Genomic DNA, 17,437 nt, shown 5'->3' on the forward strand with positions numbered 1-17,437 from the left:
AGTTGTGTACTGACCTCCAAACAGTAGTAGTGATGTTGGGGAGGGCATCAAACAGGAAATTAGGGGTGCATGCAATAAAGGTGCAGCAGTTATCATGGGTGACTTTAACATGCATAAAGATTGGGCTAACCAAACTGGAAACAATACGGTGGAGGAGGATTTCCTGAAGTGCATAACGGATGGTTTTGTAGACCAATATGTCGAGGAACCAACTAGGGGGGAGGCCATCTTAGACTGGGTGTTGTGTAATGAGAGAGGATTAATTAGCAATCTCGTTCTGCGAGGCCCCTTGGAGAAGAGTGACCATAATATGGTGGAATTCTACATTAGGATGGAGAATGAAACGGTTAATTCCGAGACCATGGTCCAGAACTTAAAGAAGGGTAACTTTGAAGGTATGAGGCGTGAATTGGCTAGGATAGATTGGCGAATGATGCTCAAGGGGTTGACAGTGGATGGGCAATGGCAGACATTTAGAGACTGCATGGATGAACTACAACAATTGTACATCCCTGTCTGGCGTAAAAATAAAAAAGAGAAGGTGGCTCAACCGTGGCTATCAAGGGAAATCAGGGATAGTATTAAAGCTAAGGAAGTGGCATACAAATTGGCCAGAAATAGCAGTGAACCCAGGCACTGGGAGAAATTTAGAACGCGGCAGAGGAGGACGAAGGGTTTGATTAGGGCAGGGAAAATAGAGTACAAGAGGAAGCTTGCAGGGAACATTAAAATGGACTACAAAAGCTTCTATAGATATGTAAAGAGAAAAAGGTTAGTAAAGACAAACGTAGATCCCCTGCAGTCAGAATCAGGGGAAGTCATAACTGGGAACAAAGAAATGGCAGACCAATTGTACAAGTACTTTGGTTCGGTATTCACTAAGGAGGACACAAACAACCATCCGGATATAAAAGGGGTCAGAGGGTCGAATAAGAAGGAGGAACTGAGGGAAATCCTTATTAGTCGGGAAATTGTGTTGGGGAAATTGATGGGATTGAAGGCCGATAAATCCCCAGGGCCTGATAGTCTGCATCCCAGAGTACTTAAGGAGGTGGCCTTGGAAATAGCGGATGCATTGACAGTCATTTTCCAACATTCCATCGACTCTGGATCAGTTCCTATGGAATGGAGGGTAGCTAATGTAACCCCACTTTTAAAAAAAGGAGGGAGAGAGAAAACAGGGAATTATAGACCGGTCAGCCTGACATCGGTAGTGGGTAAAATGATGGAATCAATTATTAAGAATGTCATAGCAGCGCATTTGGAAAATGGTGACATGATAGGTCCAAGTCAGCATGGATTTGTGAAAGGGAAATCATGCTTGACAAATCTTTTGGAATGTTTTGAGTCGAGTGGACAAGAGAGAACCAGTTGATGTGGTGTATTTGGACTTTCAGAAGGCTTTCGACAAGGTCCCACACAAGAGATTAATGTGCAAAGTTAAAGCACATGGGATTGGCGGTAGTGTGCTGACGATTGAGAACTGGTTGGCAGACAGGAAGCCAAGCGTAGGAGTTAATGGGTACTTTTCAGAATGGCAGGCAGTGACTAGTGGGGGTACTGCAAGGTTCTGTGCTGGGGCACCAGCTGTTTACACTGTACATTAATGATTTAGACGAGGGGATTAAATGTAGTATCTCCAAATTTGTGGATGACACTAAGTTGGGTGGCAGTGTGAGCTGCGAGGAGGATGCTATGAGCTGCAACGTGATTTGGATAGGTTAGGTGAGTGTGCAAATGCATGGCAGATGAAGTATAATGTGGATAAATGTGAGGTTATCCACTTTGGTGGTAAAAACAGAGAGACAGACTATTATCTGAATGGTGACAGATTAGGAAAAGGAGAGGTGCAACGAGACCTGGGTGTCATGGTACATCAGTCATGCAGGTACAGCAGGCGGTTAAGAAAGCAAATGGCATGTTGGCCTTCATAGCGAGGGGATTTGAGTACGGGGCAGGGAGGTGTTACTACAGTTGTACAGGGCCTTTGTGAGGCCACACCTGGGGTATTGTGTACAGTTTTGGTCTCCTAACTTGAGGAAGGATGTTCTTGCTATTGAGGGAGTGCAGCGAAGGTTCACCAGACTGATTCCCAGGATGGCGGGACTGACATATCAAGAAAGACTGGATCAACTGGACTTGTATTCATTGAAGTTCAGATGAATGAGAGGGGATCTCATAGAAACGTTTAAAATTCTGACGGGTTTAGACAGGGTGGAGACAGGAAGAATGTTCCCAATGTTGGGAAGTCTAGAACCAGGGGTCACAGCCTAAGGATAAGGGGTAAGCCATTTAGGACCGAGATGAGAAGAAACTTCTTCACCCAGAGAGTGGTGAACATGTGGAATTCTCTCCCACAGAAAGTTGTTCAGGCCAATTCACTAAATATATTCAAGAAGGAGTTAGATGTAGTCCTTACTACTAGGGGGATCAAGGGGTATGGCGAGAAAGCAGGAATGGGGTACTGAATTTGCATGTTCAGCCATGAACTCATTAAATGGTGGTGCAGGCTCGAAGGGCCAAATGGCCTACTCCACCTATTTTCTATGTTTTCTATAACCGATTTCTGGCTTTCTCAAAAGCAGCCTCTTGTGATTGCCCCCATACCCAGTCATCTCCCTTGCGCAGTAGCATATGTAGGGGTTCTAGCAAGGTGCTTAACCCATGTAGGAAATTACCGAAATAGTTGAGGTGTCCCAGGAATGACTGCAGCTCCATCACGTTCTGTGGTCTCGGCGCATTCTTGATGGCCTCCGTCTTGGCGTCGGTGGTCTGATTCTGTGATGCTTCTTCCTAAGGACTCGACCTCTGCCGCCAGGAACACACCCTTCGAGCATTTCAACCCGAGTCCCACGCGATCTAGCTGACTTAGAACCTCTTCCAGGTTCTGCAAGTGGTCGATGGTGTCCTGACCTGTGACCAGTATGTCGTCCTGGAAGACCACGGTGCGCAGAACCGACTTTTGCAGGCTCTCCATGTTCCGTTGGAAAATTGCCGCAGCTAAACGAATTCCAAAGGGCATCTGTTGTAGATGAACAGACCTTTGTGCATGTTGATGCAGGTGGGGCCTTTCGAAGATCCCTCCAGCTCATGCGTCATGTAGGCCGAGGTCAGGCCCAACTTGGTGAACGTCTTTCCTCCAGCCAGGGTCGTCTGACTTGGGTAGCGGGTACTGGTCCTGTAACAAGAAATGGTTAATCGTTACTTTATAATGCCCACAAATTCTGACCGTGCTGTCGCCTTTGTTCTGGTTCTCAATCGGACTGGCCCACTCGTTGAACTCCATCGGCGCGATGATGCTTTCTCGCTGCAGCCTATCCAGCTCAATTTCCAGTTTCTCTTGCATCATATATGGCACTGCCCATGCCTTGTGGTGGATGGGCCGTGTACTGGGAACCAAGTGGATCTGCACCTAAGCCCCCAAGAAACTTCCAAAGCCTGGCTCAAACAACAACGGGAATCTGCTCAGAACCTGGGCACATGAGGCGTTGTCGATGGACAAAAGCGCTCGGATGTCGTCCCAGTTCCAGCGGATTTTTCCCAGCCAGCTTCTGCCGAACAGTGTGGAGCCATCCCCAGGCACAATCGATAGTTCGTGCACTGCTGCATCATAGGAGAGTTTTATTTCTGCGCTGCCAATAACAGGGATCAGCTCTTTGGTGTAAGTTCTTAGCTTGGTGTGAATGGGGCTAAGCTTGGGCCTGTGTGCCTCGTTGCACACAGCCTGTCGAAGGCCTTTTTGCTCATGATAGACTGACTCGCACCCGTGTCCAGTTCCATGGATACTAGAATTCTGTTCAGTTCAACTTTTAACATGATCGGTGGACATTTCGTGGTGAAGATGTGTACCCAGTACACTTCTGCCTCCTTGGTTCGAGTCTCTAGTTCAGCCTGATCCACCATGGATCGATCTTCCTCTGCAACATGGTGGTTTGCAGGGTTTGCAGCTCATCCGTACATTCACTGGAGGTGTCTCATTGTTCCACAGCCTTTGCACACAGAGTGTTTGAAGCGGCATTGATAGGCTCGATGATCATCTCCGCAGCGCCACCAAGGTGTTAACTGCCTCGCATTAACGATTGATGGCGGACTCTGGGTCATCTGAGGTCGTGCAGCTGCCGGCGTGTACGTTTTGCCATATGCATTCCTGCCTGAAAACGACGTTACTTTGTTTATAGTACTAGCCGAAACATGTTTATGCTGCGAAATTTGTTTGGTGTTATCGCTGGTGGACATAAATGCCTGGGCTATCGTTGTGGCTTTGCTCCGATTCAACAGTCAATAGTTTGCAAAGGATAACCTCATGGCCAATGCCAAGCACAAAAATGTCTCTTCGCATTTGCTCCAGGCCAGGAATCCATCGAATTCGCAATGTCCTACAAGGCAACTTAGTTCGGCGATGTAGCTCGCCACTTCCTGGTCTTCCGACTACTGACACGTGTAGAACCGATACATTGCCTTCAAAACGCTTTCCTTCAGATTTAAGTGCTCCAGGACCAGAGTACACAGGTCTTCATAGGATTTGGTTGTTGTTTTCACCAGAGCTAGAAGATTCTTCATGAGGCCATCGGTTGTTGCCCCACAGACAGTGAGGAGGATCGCACTTCGTTTGGCAGCGTTCTCGTCCCCTTCCAGCTCGTTGGCCACAAAGTATTGGTCGAGTCGCTCCACGACGGCCTCCCAATCATCTCCTTCTGAGAATTTCTCCAGGATACCAACAGTTCTTTGCATTTTCGCGTGGCTGTTCGTTATCTCGTTGCCAATTGTTATGCTCATAGTAAAGTGATACAACTGAGTACTGTATGCAATGAGTAAGTGTAACCTTAGCTCCTTTAATTAAACTCGAGTGTTGGTACAGCATGGGAGACCTGCTTATATACAGTGCTCCCAAGGGATGCTGGGATCTCTTGGGACTCCAACAGGTAGGCCCTCTGGTGGTGGTGTGATATAGGTTGCTAAGGGTTGCATACGTAACAGAAAACAAAGTTATTGTGGATAAATTTAGGAAACCACTAGTATAGTGCTTGGCTGCAGTACTGGATGGGTATGACTGATCCAGTCTCATGCTGGATAATTGCCCCAATATATCTGCTGCTGATCTGTAACCATCCTCACCCCCCACCTCCGTCCCATATCCATTCACATTTCCCATCACAGATGGCTGGCACAGAATACTGTCGATGCATCGGTGTGTTGGGGAGGTGGGGCTCTGAGTTAAGCAATGACTCAAATTACAAGAATGTTGTGTGGATTGGAGTCAACAGGGTACATTGAAATAAAGGAACAGTGTTAGGTTCATCTTGCGCGTCCTGGTCCAAAAGCAACATTTTATTTCTGTTTTCTAATTTCACGTTTTGTGTTGTATGTTATATTTGCAGTAGTCTTTCTCACATGTCCAAGTTTCAGGGAGAGTTGCTCCCGTCTCTGTTTTGACCAGCCTGCCACTTTCCCACTAGCAGTGCTTGTGGATTTATAAACCAGGCCACAGCTGCTGCCTATCCTCAACATTGAAATGTCAGAAGTGTTATCTGTCATCATGTGCACAGGCCTCTTATGGTCACAGTGCATAATCATTCCAAAAACATAGCTGAAGCCTGCTATAGGCCAGATTCTTTAATGTCACTTATAATACTTAAAAATAGCACAGGGCAATCATTTAAAGGCTGAGGTGATGCTTCCTTTATTTTCTCTGTTCCAACAGTGAAAACATTTCAACAACACCTCTATTAAAGGCTCTCTATTTCCCTTAATTGTGATCTGGAGAAAATATTTCCTGTTTGCTTTACTAGACTGCAGTTTAACACACAAGCATGGCATATAAGATTTGTATCTTTAATTCAAGCATCTAATTTACAGATTAAAATAGCAGCAATAATTAACATTTGCATAGCATTCTTCACTTAACAAATATCTAAGTGTTTAACAAGAAGGAAAATTGGATACTCAACAAGAAGGAAAATTGGATACTCAACTAGAAAGGTGGATGGAATCTTTGGTGAGGAGGGGGTTGGTAGACTAAAGGCACAAGAAGAGAATGGTTTTTGAAGGGACAGACATGGCAAGGTTAAGTGGTTTTGGTAGGGAATTTCAGAGAGTAGGGAATTAATGGTTGATAGCATGTCCTGTGATGCTGGAATGGAAGGCACAGGGAAGATACTATTCCATATTCAGAGGTACAGAGAAGGACGTATGCTGGAAGGGACCATTCAAATAGAATGGAACTCGGCCATGGAGGAATTTAAAGATAAGGTTAAGGAGCCTGAAATTAATTTACTGAGGCATTGGATGCCAGTGGAGCCTGAGCGCGATGTGGGTGTGGCAGAGCATATGACTTAAGGTGTTTCAGATAAGCTAGAGTTTGTGAAGGGTGGAAGCAGAGAGGCCAGCAAGGAGACCACTGGAGAAATCAAGCCTTGAGTTGAAGGCTTGGCAACGGCTTGAAGGGGAAATTGCTTTATTATGGTGGTGGTGACATTACAGTTGGCCTCAGTATTATTCGGCGAGTGAACAGAAAAATAACTAAATAAGAAAAAGATGTAAGTTCCTACCACTGTCTGGTGATTGTTGCTGAAAGTGGATGCCAGATGAGAATTGTAGTGTATGTAGACAGCTTTAGTAATGACTCCACGAGGCAGGGTATGGTACTTAAATGGTGCAGACCTGCAGTCCTTTATTAGCAGCTCCTGAGTGATGACAACAAGCTGTGCGTTCCTTTTTATACTGGGTTACCTGCCGTGTGCAGGCAACCTCATGGTCTCCAGCAACAGCACACTCTAGTGTACCGGTAAGATGTGTACAGTACAAGGGTACATTCAATGTTGCATGTCAGTGTTACAAACATCACACAGTGAACAGGCATGCCTACACAACAATACTCCCCTCTAAGCATTTTTCATATCCAATTGTCATGACCAGGGGAGGTGATCAGTGGTGGGCTATGGGAGGTTGTGGTGAGGGTTGTGTGGTTGCCAGCTGTGACCCCTGTGCTTGAGGCTGGCCTCGTACATTTCCCCTCCCTCACACAAACCAAGTGGGTGTCACTGTTGTGGGATCCCTCAGAGGTAGCCACGGCAGCAGTGGGTGGTGTGTATACACTGTGATGTGGATAGTTGTGGGATGGTGGGCAGGGCCACAAGACTGGTGAGCTCCTTGTCCACCAATGGGGATGAGGGTCAGGTAATCCCAGGGTTTGCCAGGGAAGCTGGAGGGTATTGACCTCATGCTCCTGGTGTTGACCCTGATGGCCAGGGGTTGTAGGGCTGGTTTGGTGCAGGTTGCCATTGATGGTGGCTGGGCTGCTCATTGACCACTGTCCCTGTAGTGGGTCTGCTCGCACTGCCTGTGTGTGTGTCCTGCAAGGGGCATCACATTCGTTCCAAAGGTCCAGGCTATATGGTCAGGTAGCCTGCTGGACCTGGGGGTCTCCCACAGGGGGATTCCATTGGCATTAGATTGGGTCCTGCAGGACCCAATGTCCTTTGGCAGTGTCCTACCGGTATACATGACACCTTGGCTCTGATCACACATAGTCGAGTCTGCATTATACATTCTAACACTTGCATCACTTTTGGGTGTCCTGGTTTCAACAGACATGGTTACATTAGGCATTTCACATTCTCTCTCATTATTGTTAAGCAAACCTTACTGACACCTGTATTCATCTCATTAGTCACATTAGTTAAACCAGCATCACAATTCATGGTTACATTGCATACATGTTCATACTTGCACTCTTTAATTGCATCTTTAGCTTTAAAGTCCATGTACTCAAATAGTTGGAACTTCCCCTTTTAAAATTTTTTTGGTTACCGGTCTCCTTTAAGGGAGTTTTCAAATTCGATTGGCCGCTCGATGTCACATGATGCTCCTCCATGTTGACTCGTGGCATGGAGGAGGCCATTTTGAATGCCGGTCTGCTGCTTGTGCTGCAGCCATTTTGTGGTGCTCTTTTCTTCCACATGCTTGTGGTGCTGCAGGCAGGCTGTGGTGCTCTTTCCTTCCACAGCACCACTTCGCCTGATGTGGACCCGGTTCATTCAATTCCTGCCCAGCAGCGTGGGACCGTCACCGGCTACAATCCACAGGGGGAGTTTGTGCAACATGCCGCCCTGGGAGACCTGGATATCTACACTGCCAACGATTTGGATTTTACCTTTGGTATAGGTGGGCAGCTTTGCCTGAACAGGAGACAGTTTTGGTCGAGTGGCAGGATTCCTCCCAATTTTTTCAAAGGTCATCACAGACTGGCTCGCTCCTGTGTCGATCTGCATGGAGACTGGGACCCCGTCGATGTCCACTTCCATCATCCACGGAGAACTTCTGGTGGAGCAGGTAAAGATTCCATACTCTTCTCCCAGGGTTAGAGCAGCTTCATCTTCATCTGTGTTGGAGCCCCGGTGATTAGCCAACTCATCAGAGACACAGTGAGTACAGCCTTTTCTGCACATTCTCTGAAGGTACCCTTTTTGTTTGCAGCCTTTGCATGCATAGTCTTTGTAGTGGCACTGGTGGGCCCTGTGGTTTCCTCCACAGCGCCAGCACGGGGCCACCCAGTTTGCCCCATGTGGCGGACTCAGGGTTGCGGGACTCGGGGCAGCATTTCTGCCTTTTTAGAAGTGTCAATGTGGTGCACTGCACTCGCCGGTTTAGAGTCCTGGGTCAGTATTCGCCTGGAGTTGCTGGCCAAAACCATGTAGGCCTGGCTCACTTGAATTGCTTTCTGCAGGGTGACCTTGAGGTCAGCCGAGAGCAATTTGTTTAAGAGGTCTTCGTGGCCGATTCCGATGACAAATATGTCCCTTAGTGCTTCAATAAGGTGGTCGTCAAGCTCACACAGTGCAGCTAGTCGTCTTAAGTGTGCAGCATACTTGGCAATTTCTTGGCCCTCTGGTCGCCGGTAAGTGTAGAACCGGTGCCTGGCTGTGAGGATGCTTTCTTTCGGTTTTAGTTGTTCCTGTATGATTGTTACAAGTTCCTCATAGCTCTTGGTGGTTGTCTTCTCCGGGACTAGTAAGTCCCTGACGAGACCGTAGATGGTGGGCCCACAACTGCTAAACAGGATGGCCCTGCGTTTGTTCGGTAGTGTAGCCGGTGTGCCCCCATCCAGGTCATTGACTATAAAGAAGTGTTCCAATCTTTCCACAAAAGCATCCCAATCTTCCCCCTCCGTAAATTGCTGAAAGTTGCTGAGGTTAGACATGTTGAGCGTGTAGTTCGTGATCCCGTATTCCCGTCGCCAGTTGCAGTGTATGTAGGCACCTTTAGTAATGACTCCACGAGGCAGGGTATGGTACTTAAACTGTGCAGACTTGCAGTCCTTTATTAGCAGCTCCTGAGTGCTGACAAGCTGCGTGTTCCTTTTTATAATGGGTTACCTGCCATGTGCAGACAACCCCTGGGTCTCCAGCAATAGCACCCTCTAGCTTACCGGTAAGGTGTGTACAGTACAAGGGTACATTCAATGTTGCATGACAGTGTTACAGACATCACTGTGAACAGGCATGCCTACACAACAAGAATGGGATTAGGTTAATTTGTGATGGTGTACCCAATCCCTCTATTGCTAAGAGGCCCAGCTGTGGTATAAAGAGCTTTATTGTGTCAAGCATATTTGCACCTTATGGTCAAGTTGTCACTTAGTTTCACCTTTACATTCAAAAGCATTGACGAAACAGCCATAGGTAACTGCAGACATACAAAAGTCTTTCTTCAGTCCCACGTGAAATAATGTAATTGATTATCATTGTGAACTTGAAGATTATCTGTACAATAATAACTTAAGTAACAGTGGTTAATTTGGGTTTAAAGGAGAAGACCCACTCCTTGACGACTTTGAGGAAGTGACATCCCAAGTGCACTGTAGAAAGTCTGCTGTATTTAGACTTCCAAAAGACATTTAAAAGTTTCCACAAGAAAGGCTATTAGTAGGAATTTCAGGTAAATCTTGGGAATAGAAAAAGAATTGACTAAAAGTACAAAATAATGGGTACTTGTAAATGGAGCTGTGTCCATGAGATGTGCTGATTGGGATGCTCCAGGAATTGGTGCTGAGACCACTACTGTTTCTAGTTTATATCATTGGCCTGCAAATTGTTAAAATTTTCAGGTGATATCAAACTAGGAGCGGTGCAGTGGAATTGCAAAAAGTGGCTCAGAAATTACAGAATGAGGTAGACAAAATATGTAATATGGAATTTAATGCAGACAAGTGTGAAGTACTGCAGACAAGGACAAAAAATGGATGACACATATACTCAATGAAAGTAGTTGAAATAGCTATAGGTGAAGGTGAAAGGCCTCGGAGTAGACTTGATTCTCAGTGTGTCCAGCCAAAGCAGAACATGAATCGACAAAACCAATAGAATGATGAACAATATAACCAAAAGATTAGATTAGAAGGAAGAGGAAGTCACGATGAAACTCTTGTTAGACCACACCTTGAATACTGTGTCCAGTTCTGGCCACCGAGACATGAGGGAGACATTCAAACACTGGAAGCAGTGGAGAGAAGAGCCAATTTTCTGATCCCTTGTATCAAAGGTGTGAGTGACATCGAGTCTACAACAACAACATTTTGTATTTATATAGCACCTTTCAGTACTGAAACATCCCAAGGCACTTAACAGAAACAGACCATTCGGCCATGAGAGAAGATTGGAGAAATCTGGGCCTTTCAGCATTGAAAGAAGACAACTCACAGGTGATCTATTAGAGCTACATAGATAGTTAACGGTATAGAAAAAATAAATCCAGAAAATGTTTCAAAATAAATTTATAAGAGTGTCACAAGAAACACAGGCAAATGTAGGAATGGTATCAGGAAGTTCTTTTTCACACAGAGAAAAAAATCTCGAATAATTTAAGAATTAAATGCTGCAGTGGGATTTTAGGATCTTGCTGGATGGATGAACTAAGGTGGGCCGAATGACCTTCCTCATTGTAATTATTGTGTAACCTCAGAGGCAGGAGAGTGGGAGGTCTGCTGCTACTGCTTTATTTTTTGTTGTGTGGCCTGTGCCTCTGAGGTTTAGAGGACAGTTTGGCAAATTCTTTGTTGATTTTGAGGCCCAGCAGTTGCAGGGAGCAGCGGCAGCGTTGTCTGAGGCGGAGCAGGACGTTGGTGAGGCCTACAATGATATGTCCTTACTATACAGTATAAATGCACACGAGGCCCATACTTGAGAGAAGGTCACTGTGTGACCAGTTACCTCCATTACCAAGACCTCATGTGATGAAGGTGGGTGGAGCTTCCCCTTTTATACCTGAAAGTTCAGGCTAGGAGTGTCTCCCACAAGTTCACCCCCTTGTGGTCAATGTTCTCAAGGTGTACAACTTAGGTCAGCTTATACATGGGTTACAATGATCATTGAATACATGACGTACAAGAGGCCCAGCAGTTGCAGGGAGCAGCGGCAGCATCGTCGGAGAGACCAGCTGGTGCAGCTGCAGCAGGGAGGCAAAAAAGAAGTAGAAATAAATCGAAAGGTGACGTCACAGCCAAGGGGGTAAGTGATTGGCTGGTGATTGAGAAGTAGTTTTTCTTCTTTTTCTTTATCAGTAAGTAACCTTTATCATTGTTGCCAAATTAAGTTAATCTAAGGGTTAAGACATGGCAGGAGAGGTCGGACATGTGTTATGCTCCTCCTGTACTATGTGGGAAGTCAGGGACGCTTCCGATGTCCCTGACGACTACGTGTGCGGGAAGTGTATCTGCCTCCAGCTCCTGACTGACCGCATTGCGGCACTGGAGCTGCGGGTGGATTCACTCTGGAGCATGCACGATGCTGAGAATGATGTGAATAGCACGTTTAGCGAGTTGGTCTCACTGCAGGTAAAGTGTACACAGCCAGATAGTAAGTGGGTGACCAACAGGAAGAGCAGTGGAAGGATGGTAGTGCAGGGGTCCCCTGCGGTCATCCCCTGAAAAACAGATACACCGCCTTGGGTACTGTTCAGGGGGATGACTCATCGGGAGGGCAGCAGCAGCCAAGTTCATGGCACCGTGGGTGGCTCTGCTGCACAGGAGGGCAGGAAAAAGAGTGGGAGAGCGATAGTGATAGGGGATTCGATTTGTAAGGGGAATAGATAGGCGTTTCTGCGGCTGCAACCAAGACTCCAGGATGGTATGTTGCCTCCCTGGTAGCAAGGGTCAAGGATGTCTCAGAGCGGGTGCAGGACATTCTGAAAAGGAAGGGTGAACAGCCAGTTGTCGTGGTGCACATAGGTACCAACGATATAGGTAAAAAAACGGGATGAGGTCCTACGAGACGAATTTAGGGAGCTAGGAGCTAAATTTAAAAAGTAGGACTTCAAAAATAGTAATCTCAGGATTGCCACCAGTGCCACGTGCTAGTCAGAGTAGGAATCGCAGGATAGCTCAGATGAATACGTGGCTTGAGGAGTGGTGCAAAAGGGAGGGATTCAAATCCCTGGGACTTTGGAAACGGTTCTGGGGGAGGTGGGACCAATACAAACCGGATGGTCTGCACCTGGGCAGGACCGGAACCAATGTCCTAGGGGGAGTGTTTGCTCGTGCTGTTTGGGAGGAATTAAACTAACATGGCAGGGGGATGGGAACCAATACAGGGAGATAGAGGGAAATAAAATGGAGGCAGAAGCGAAAGACAGAAAGGAGAAAAGTAAAAGTGGAGGGCAGAGAAACCCAAGGCAAAAAGCAAAAAGGGCCACATTACAGCAAAATTCTAAAGGGGTAAAGTGTGTTAAAAAGACAAGCCTGAAGGCTCTGTGCCTCAATGCGAGGAGTATTCGGAATAAGGTGGACGAATTAACTGTGCAGACAGCAGTTAACGGAAATGATGTAACTGGCATCACGGAGACATGGCTCCAGGGTGACCAAGGCTGGGAACTCAACATTTAGGAAAGATAGGCAGAGAGGTAAAGGAGGCGAGGTGGTGTTGCTGGTTAAAGAGGAAATTAATGCAATAGTAAGGAGGGACATTAGCCTGGATGATGTGGAATCGGTATGGGTGGAGCTGCGGAATACCAAAGGGCAGAAAACGCTAGTGGGAGTTGTGTACAGACCACCAAACAGTAGTAGTGAGGTTGGGGACAGCATCAAACAAGGAATAAGGGATGCGTGCAATAAAGGTACAGCAGTTATCATGGGCGACTTTAATCTACATATTGATTTGGCTAACCAAACTGTAATAATGCGGTGGAGGAGGATTTCCTGGAGTGTATTAGGGATGGTTTTCTCGACCAATATGTCGAGGAACCAACTAGAGAGCTGGCCATTCCAGGTTGGGTGATGTGTAATGAGAAGGGACTAATTAGCAATCTTGTTGTGCGAGGCCTCTTGGGGAAGAGTGACCATAATATGGTAGAATTCTTTATTAAGATGGAGAGTGACACAGTTAATTTGGAAACTAGGGTCCTAAACTTAAGGAAAGTTAACTTCGATGGTATGAGGCATGAATTGGCTAGAATAGACTGGCAAAGGATACTTAAAGGGTTGACGGTGAATAAGCAATGGCAAACATTTAAAGATCATATGAATGTACTTCAGCAATTGTACATCCCTGTCTGGAGTAAAAATAAAACTGTGAAGGTGGCTCAACCGTGGCTAACAAGAGAAATTAAGGATAGTGTTAAAACCAAGGAAAAGGCATATAAATTGGCTAGAAAAAGTAACAAACCTGAGGACTGGGAGAAATTTAGAATTCAACAGAGGAGGACTAAAGGTTTAATTAAGAGGGGGAAAATAGAGTACGAGAGGAAGCTTGCAGGGAACATAAAAATGACTGGAAAAGCTTCTATAGACATGTGAAGAGAAAAAGATTAGTGAAGGCAAATGTAACTGGTAGAGTGAACAAGGGAGAACCAGTGGATGTGGTGTATTTGGACTTTCAAAAGGCTTTTGACAAGGTCCACACAAGAGATTGGTGTGCAAAATTAAAGCACATGGATCGAGAACTGGTTGGCTTACAGGAAGCAGAGAGTCGGAATAAACGGGTCCTTTTCAGAATGGCAGGCAGTAACTAGTGGAGTGCCGCAGGGCTCAGTGCTGGGACCCCAGCTCTTTACAATATACATTAACGATTTGGATGAAGGAATTGAGTGTAATATCTCCAAGTTTGCAGATGACACTAAACTGGGTGGCGGTGTGAGCTATGAGGGGGATGCTAAGAGGCTGCAGGATGACTTGGACAGGTTAGGTGAGTAGGCAAATGCATGGCAGATGCAGTATAATGTGCATAAGTGTGAGGTTATCCATTTTGGGGGCAAAAACACGAAGGCAGAATATTATCTGAATGGCGGCAGATTAGGAAAAGGGAAGGTGCAACGAGACCTGGGTATCATGGTTCATCAGTTATTGAAGGTTGGCATGCAGGTACAGCAGGCGGTGAAGAAGGCAAATGGTAAGTTGGCCTTCATAACTAGGGGATTTGAGTCTCTGAGTAGGGAGATCTTACTGCAATTGTACAGGGCCTTAGTGAGGCCTCACCTGGAATATTGTGTTCAGTTTTGGTCTCCTAATCTGAGGAAACACGTTCTTGCTATTGAGGGAGTGCAGTGAAGGTTCACCAGACTAATTCCAGGGCTGGACTGTCATATGAGGAGAGACTGGATCGACTGGGCCTGTAGTCACTGGAGTTTAGAAGGATGAGAAGGTATCTCATAGAAACTAATAAGATTCTGACGGGACTGGACAGGTTAGATGCGGGAAGAATGTTCCCGATGTTGACGAGGTCCAGAACCAGGGGACACAGTCTTAGGATAAGAGGTAGGCCATTTAGGACTGAGATGAGAAACTTCTTCACTCGGAGAGTTGTTAACCTGTGGAATTCCCTGCCGCAGAGAGTTGTTGATGCCAGTTCATTGGATATATTCAAGAGGGAGTTAAATATGGCCCTACGGCTAAAGGGATCAATGGGTATGGAGAGAAAGCAGGAAAAGGGTACTGAGGGAATGATCAGCCATGATCTTATTGAATGGTGGTGCAGGCTCGAAGTGCCAAATGGCCTACTCCTGCACCTATTTCTATGTTTCTATGATTTAAATGGATTGCTGGTGATCTCACTTGATTCAACTTGATACAGTGGCTCTGTTCTGTGTCTGTTTGTACAGAGTATATTGAAGCAGTTTCCCAAGTTTGACTCTCTGCTCATTGTATTAGCTTTGGTACAATGCAGCTTTGTGGTTTTTTTTGCTGAAGCATAGACTCTTATGTGGACGGGACTCTGAGGACTGATTTGACACTTTCTCAGTGCAGTGGTGGTGAGTTGTCAGGACTCATTCTCTGAAATGAATTGGCTTGTGTGTGAAGGCTGGAAATTTATGTTTAAATGGGGGGATGGTTTGGACATTAACTGGAGGGTGACAGATTGACGGTTGGAGCATTTATAGCTCCAGTCCAACAGCTTTCAATACATGGCAACGAGGCTGCTTCAGGAAGTAGTAGTCTAGCCTGGAGCATGACTTGTGTGATTTAGAGTGGAAAGTTAAATCTTTCTACTGTTGAGTGCAAGTCACAACATACATCTACAAAAGGCCCAGCGGGAGATCGAGAGCCAGCGGCAGTTGGTGAGAGGGGAGCGACCTATAAAAGCCCAGCGGGAGATCGAGAGCCAGCGGCAGTTGGTGAGACGCGGGAACGGCCTATAAAAGCCCAGCGGGAGATCGAGAGCCAGCGGCAGTTGGTGAGACGCGGGAGCGGCCTATAAAAGCCCAGCGGGAGATCGAGAGCCAGCGGCAGTTGGTGAGACGCGGGAGCGGCCTATAAAAGGCTAGCGGGAGATCGAGAGCCAGCGGCAGTTGGTGAGAGGGGAGCGACCTATAAAAGGCCCAGCGGGAGATCGAGAGCCAGCGGCAGTTGGTGAGAGGGGAGCGGCCTATAAAAGGCCCAGCGGGAGATCGAGAGCCAGCGGCAGTTGGTGAGACGCGGGAGCAGCCTATCAAAAGGCAGCTACAGCAGGAGAGAAAGCAAAATAGAAGTAGAAAGTAATCAAAAAGTGACATCACAGCCAATGGGGTAAGTGATTGGCTGGTGTTTGGTGAGTAGCTTTTCTTTATTTTTTATATCTGTAAGTGAACTGTAACATTGTTATTACCAATTTAAGGGTATCTAAGGTTAAGACATGGCAGGAGAGCTCGGCCATGTGATATGCTCCTCCTGTACCATGTGGGAACTCGGAGACACTTCCGGTGTCCCTGGGCGCTATGTGTGTGGGAAGTGTATCCGCCTCGAGCTCTTGACGGTCCGTGTTGCGGAATTGGAGCTGAGGGTGGATTCACTCTGGAGCATCCACGATGCTGAGAATGACGTGAGTATCACGTGTAGTGAGTTGGTCTTACCGCAGGAGAAGGGTCCACAGCCAGATAGGGAATGGAAGACCAGCAGGAAGAGCAGTGCAAGAAAGATAGTGCAGGGGTCCCCTGTGGTCATCCCCCTGCAAAACAGATACACCGCTTTGGGTACTGTTGGGGAGGATGACTCATCAGGGGAGGGCAGCAGCAGCCAAGTTCATGGCACCGTAGGTGGCTCTGCTGCATAGGAGGGCAGGAAAAAGAGTGGGAGAGCGATAGTGATAGGGGATTCGATGGTGAGGGGAATAGATAGGTGTTTCTGCGGACGCAACCGAGACTCCAGGATGGTATGTTGCCTCCCTGGTGCAAGGGTCAAGGATGTCTCGGAGCGGGTGCAGGACATTCTGAAATGGGAGGGAGAACAGCCAGTTGTCGTGGTGCACATTGGTACCAACGACATAGGTAAAAAAAGGGATGAGGTCCTCCGAAAAGAATTTAAGGAGCTAGGAGCTAAATTAAAAAGTAGGACCTCAAAAGTAGTAATCTCGGGATTGCTACCAGTGCCACGTGCTAGTCAGAGTAGGAATCGCAGGATAGCGCAGATGAATACATGGCTTGAGTAGTGGTGCAGCAGGGAGGGATTCAAATTTTTGGGGCATTGGAACCGGTTCTGGGGGAGGTGGGACCAGTACAAACCGGACGGTCTGCACCTGGGCAGGACCGGAACCAATGTCCTAGGGGGAATGTTTGCTAGTGCTGTTGGGGAGGAGTTAAACTAATATTGCAGGGGGATGGGAACCAATGCAGGGAGACAGAGGGAGACAAAAATGAGGCAAAAGCAAAAGACAGAAAGGAGATGAGGAAAAGTGGAGGGCAGAGAAACCCAAGGCAAAGAACAAAAAGGGCCACTGTACAGCAAAATTCTAAAAGGACAAAGGGTGTTAAAAAAGCAAGCCTGAAGGCTTTGTGTCTTAATGCAAGGAGTATCCGCAATAAGGTGGATGAATTAACTGTGCAAATAGATGTTAACAAATATGATGTGATTGGGATTACGGAGACGTGGCTCCAGGATGATCAGGGCTGGGAACTCAACATCCAGGGGTATTCAACATTCAGGAAGGATAGAATAAAAGGAAAAGGAGGTGGGGTAGCATTGCTGGTTAAAGAGGAG

The 17,437-nt window shown here is 46.7% G+C and overlaps 1 protein-coding gene across 1 annotated transcript in view; it reads left to right on the forward strand.

Annotated features, from left to right (window-relative positions):
* Positions 1–17,437, forward strand: part of LOC139269136 (uncharacterized) — a 76,443-nt gene that overhangs the window by 52,743 nt on the left and 6,263 nt on the right. The window contains exon 4 of the mRNA XM_070888237.1: positions 8,164–8,327. Coding sequence (XP_070744338.1) covers positions 8,164–8,327 — 164 coding nt within the window. The remainder of the gene's footprint in view (positions 1–8,163; positions 8,328–17,437) is intronic.

The sequence above is a fragment of the Pristiophorus japonicus genome, chromosome 8 (assembly GCF_044704955.1).
Source record: "Pristiophorus japonicus isolate sPriJap1 chromosome 8, sPriJap1.hap1, whole genome shotgun sequence".
Classification (NCBI taxonomy): domain Eukaryota; kingdom Metazoa; phylum Chordata; class Chondrichthyes; family Pristiophoridae; genus Pristiophorus; species Pristiophorus japonicus.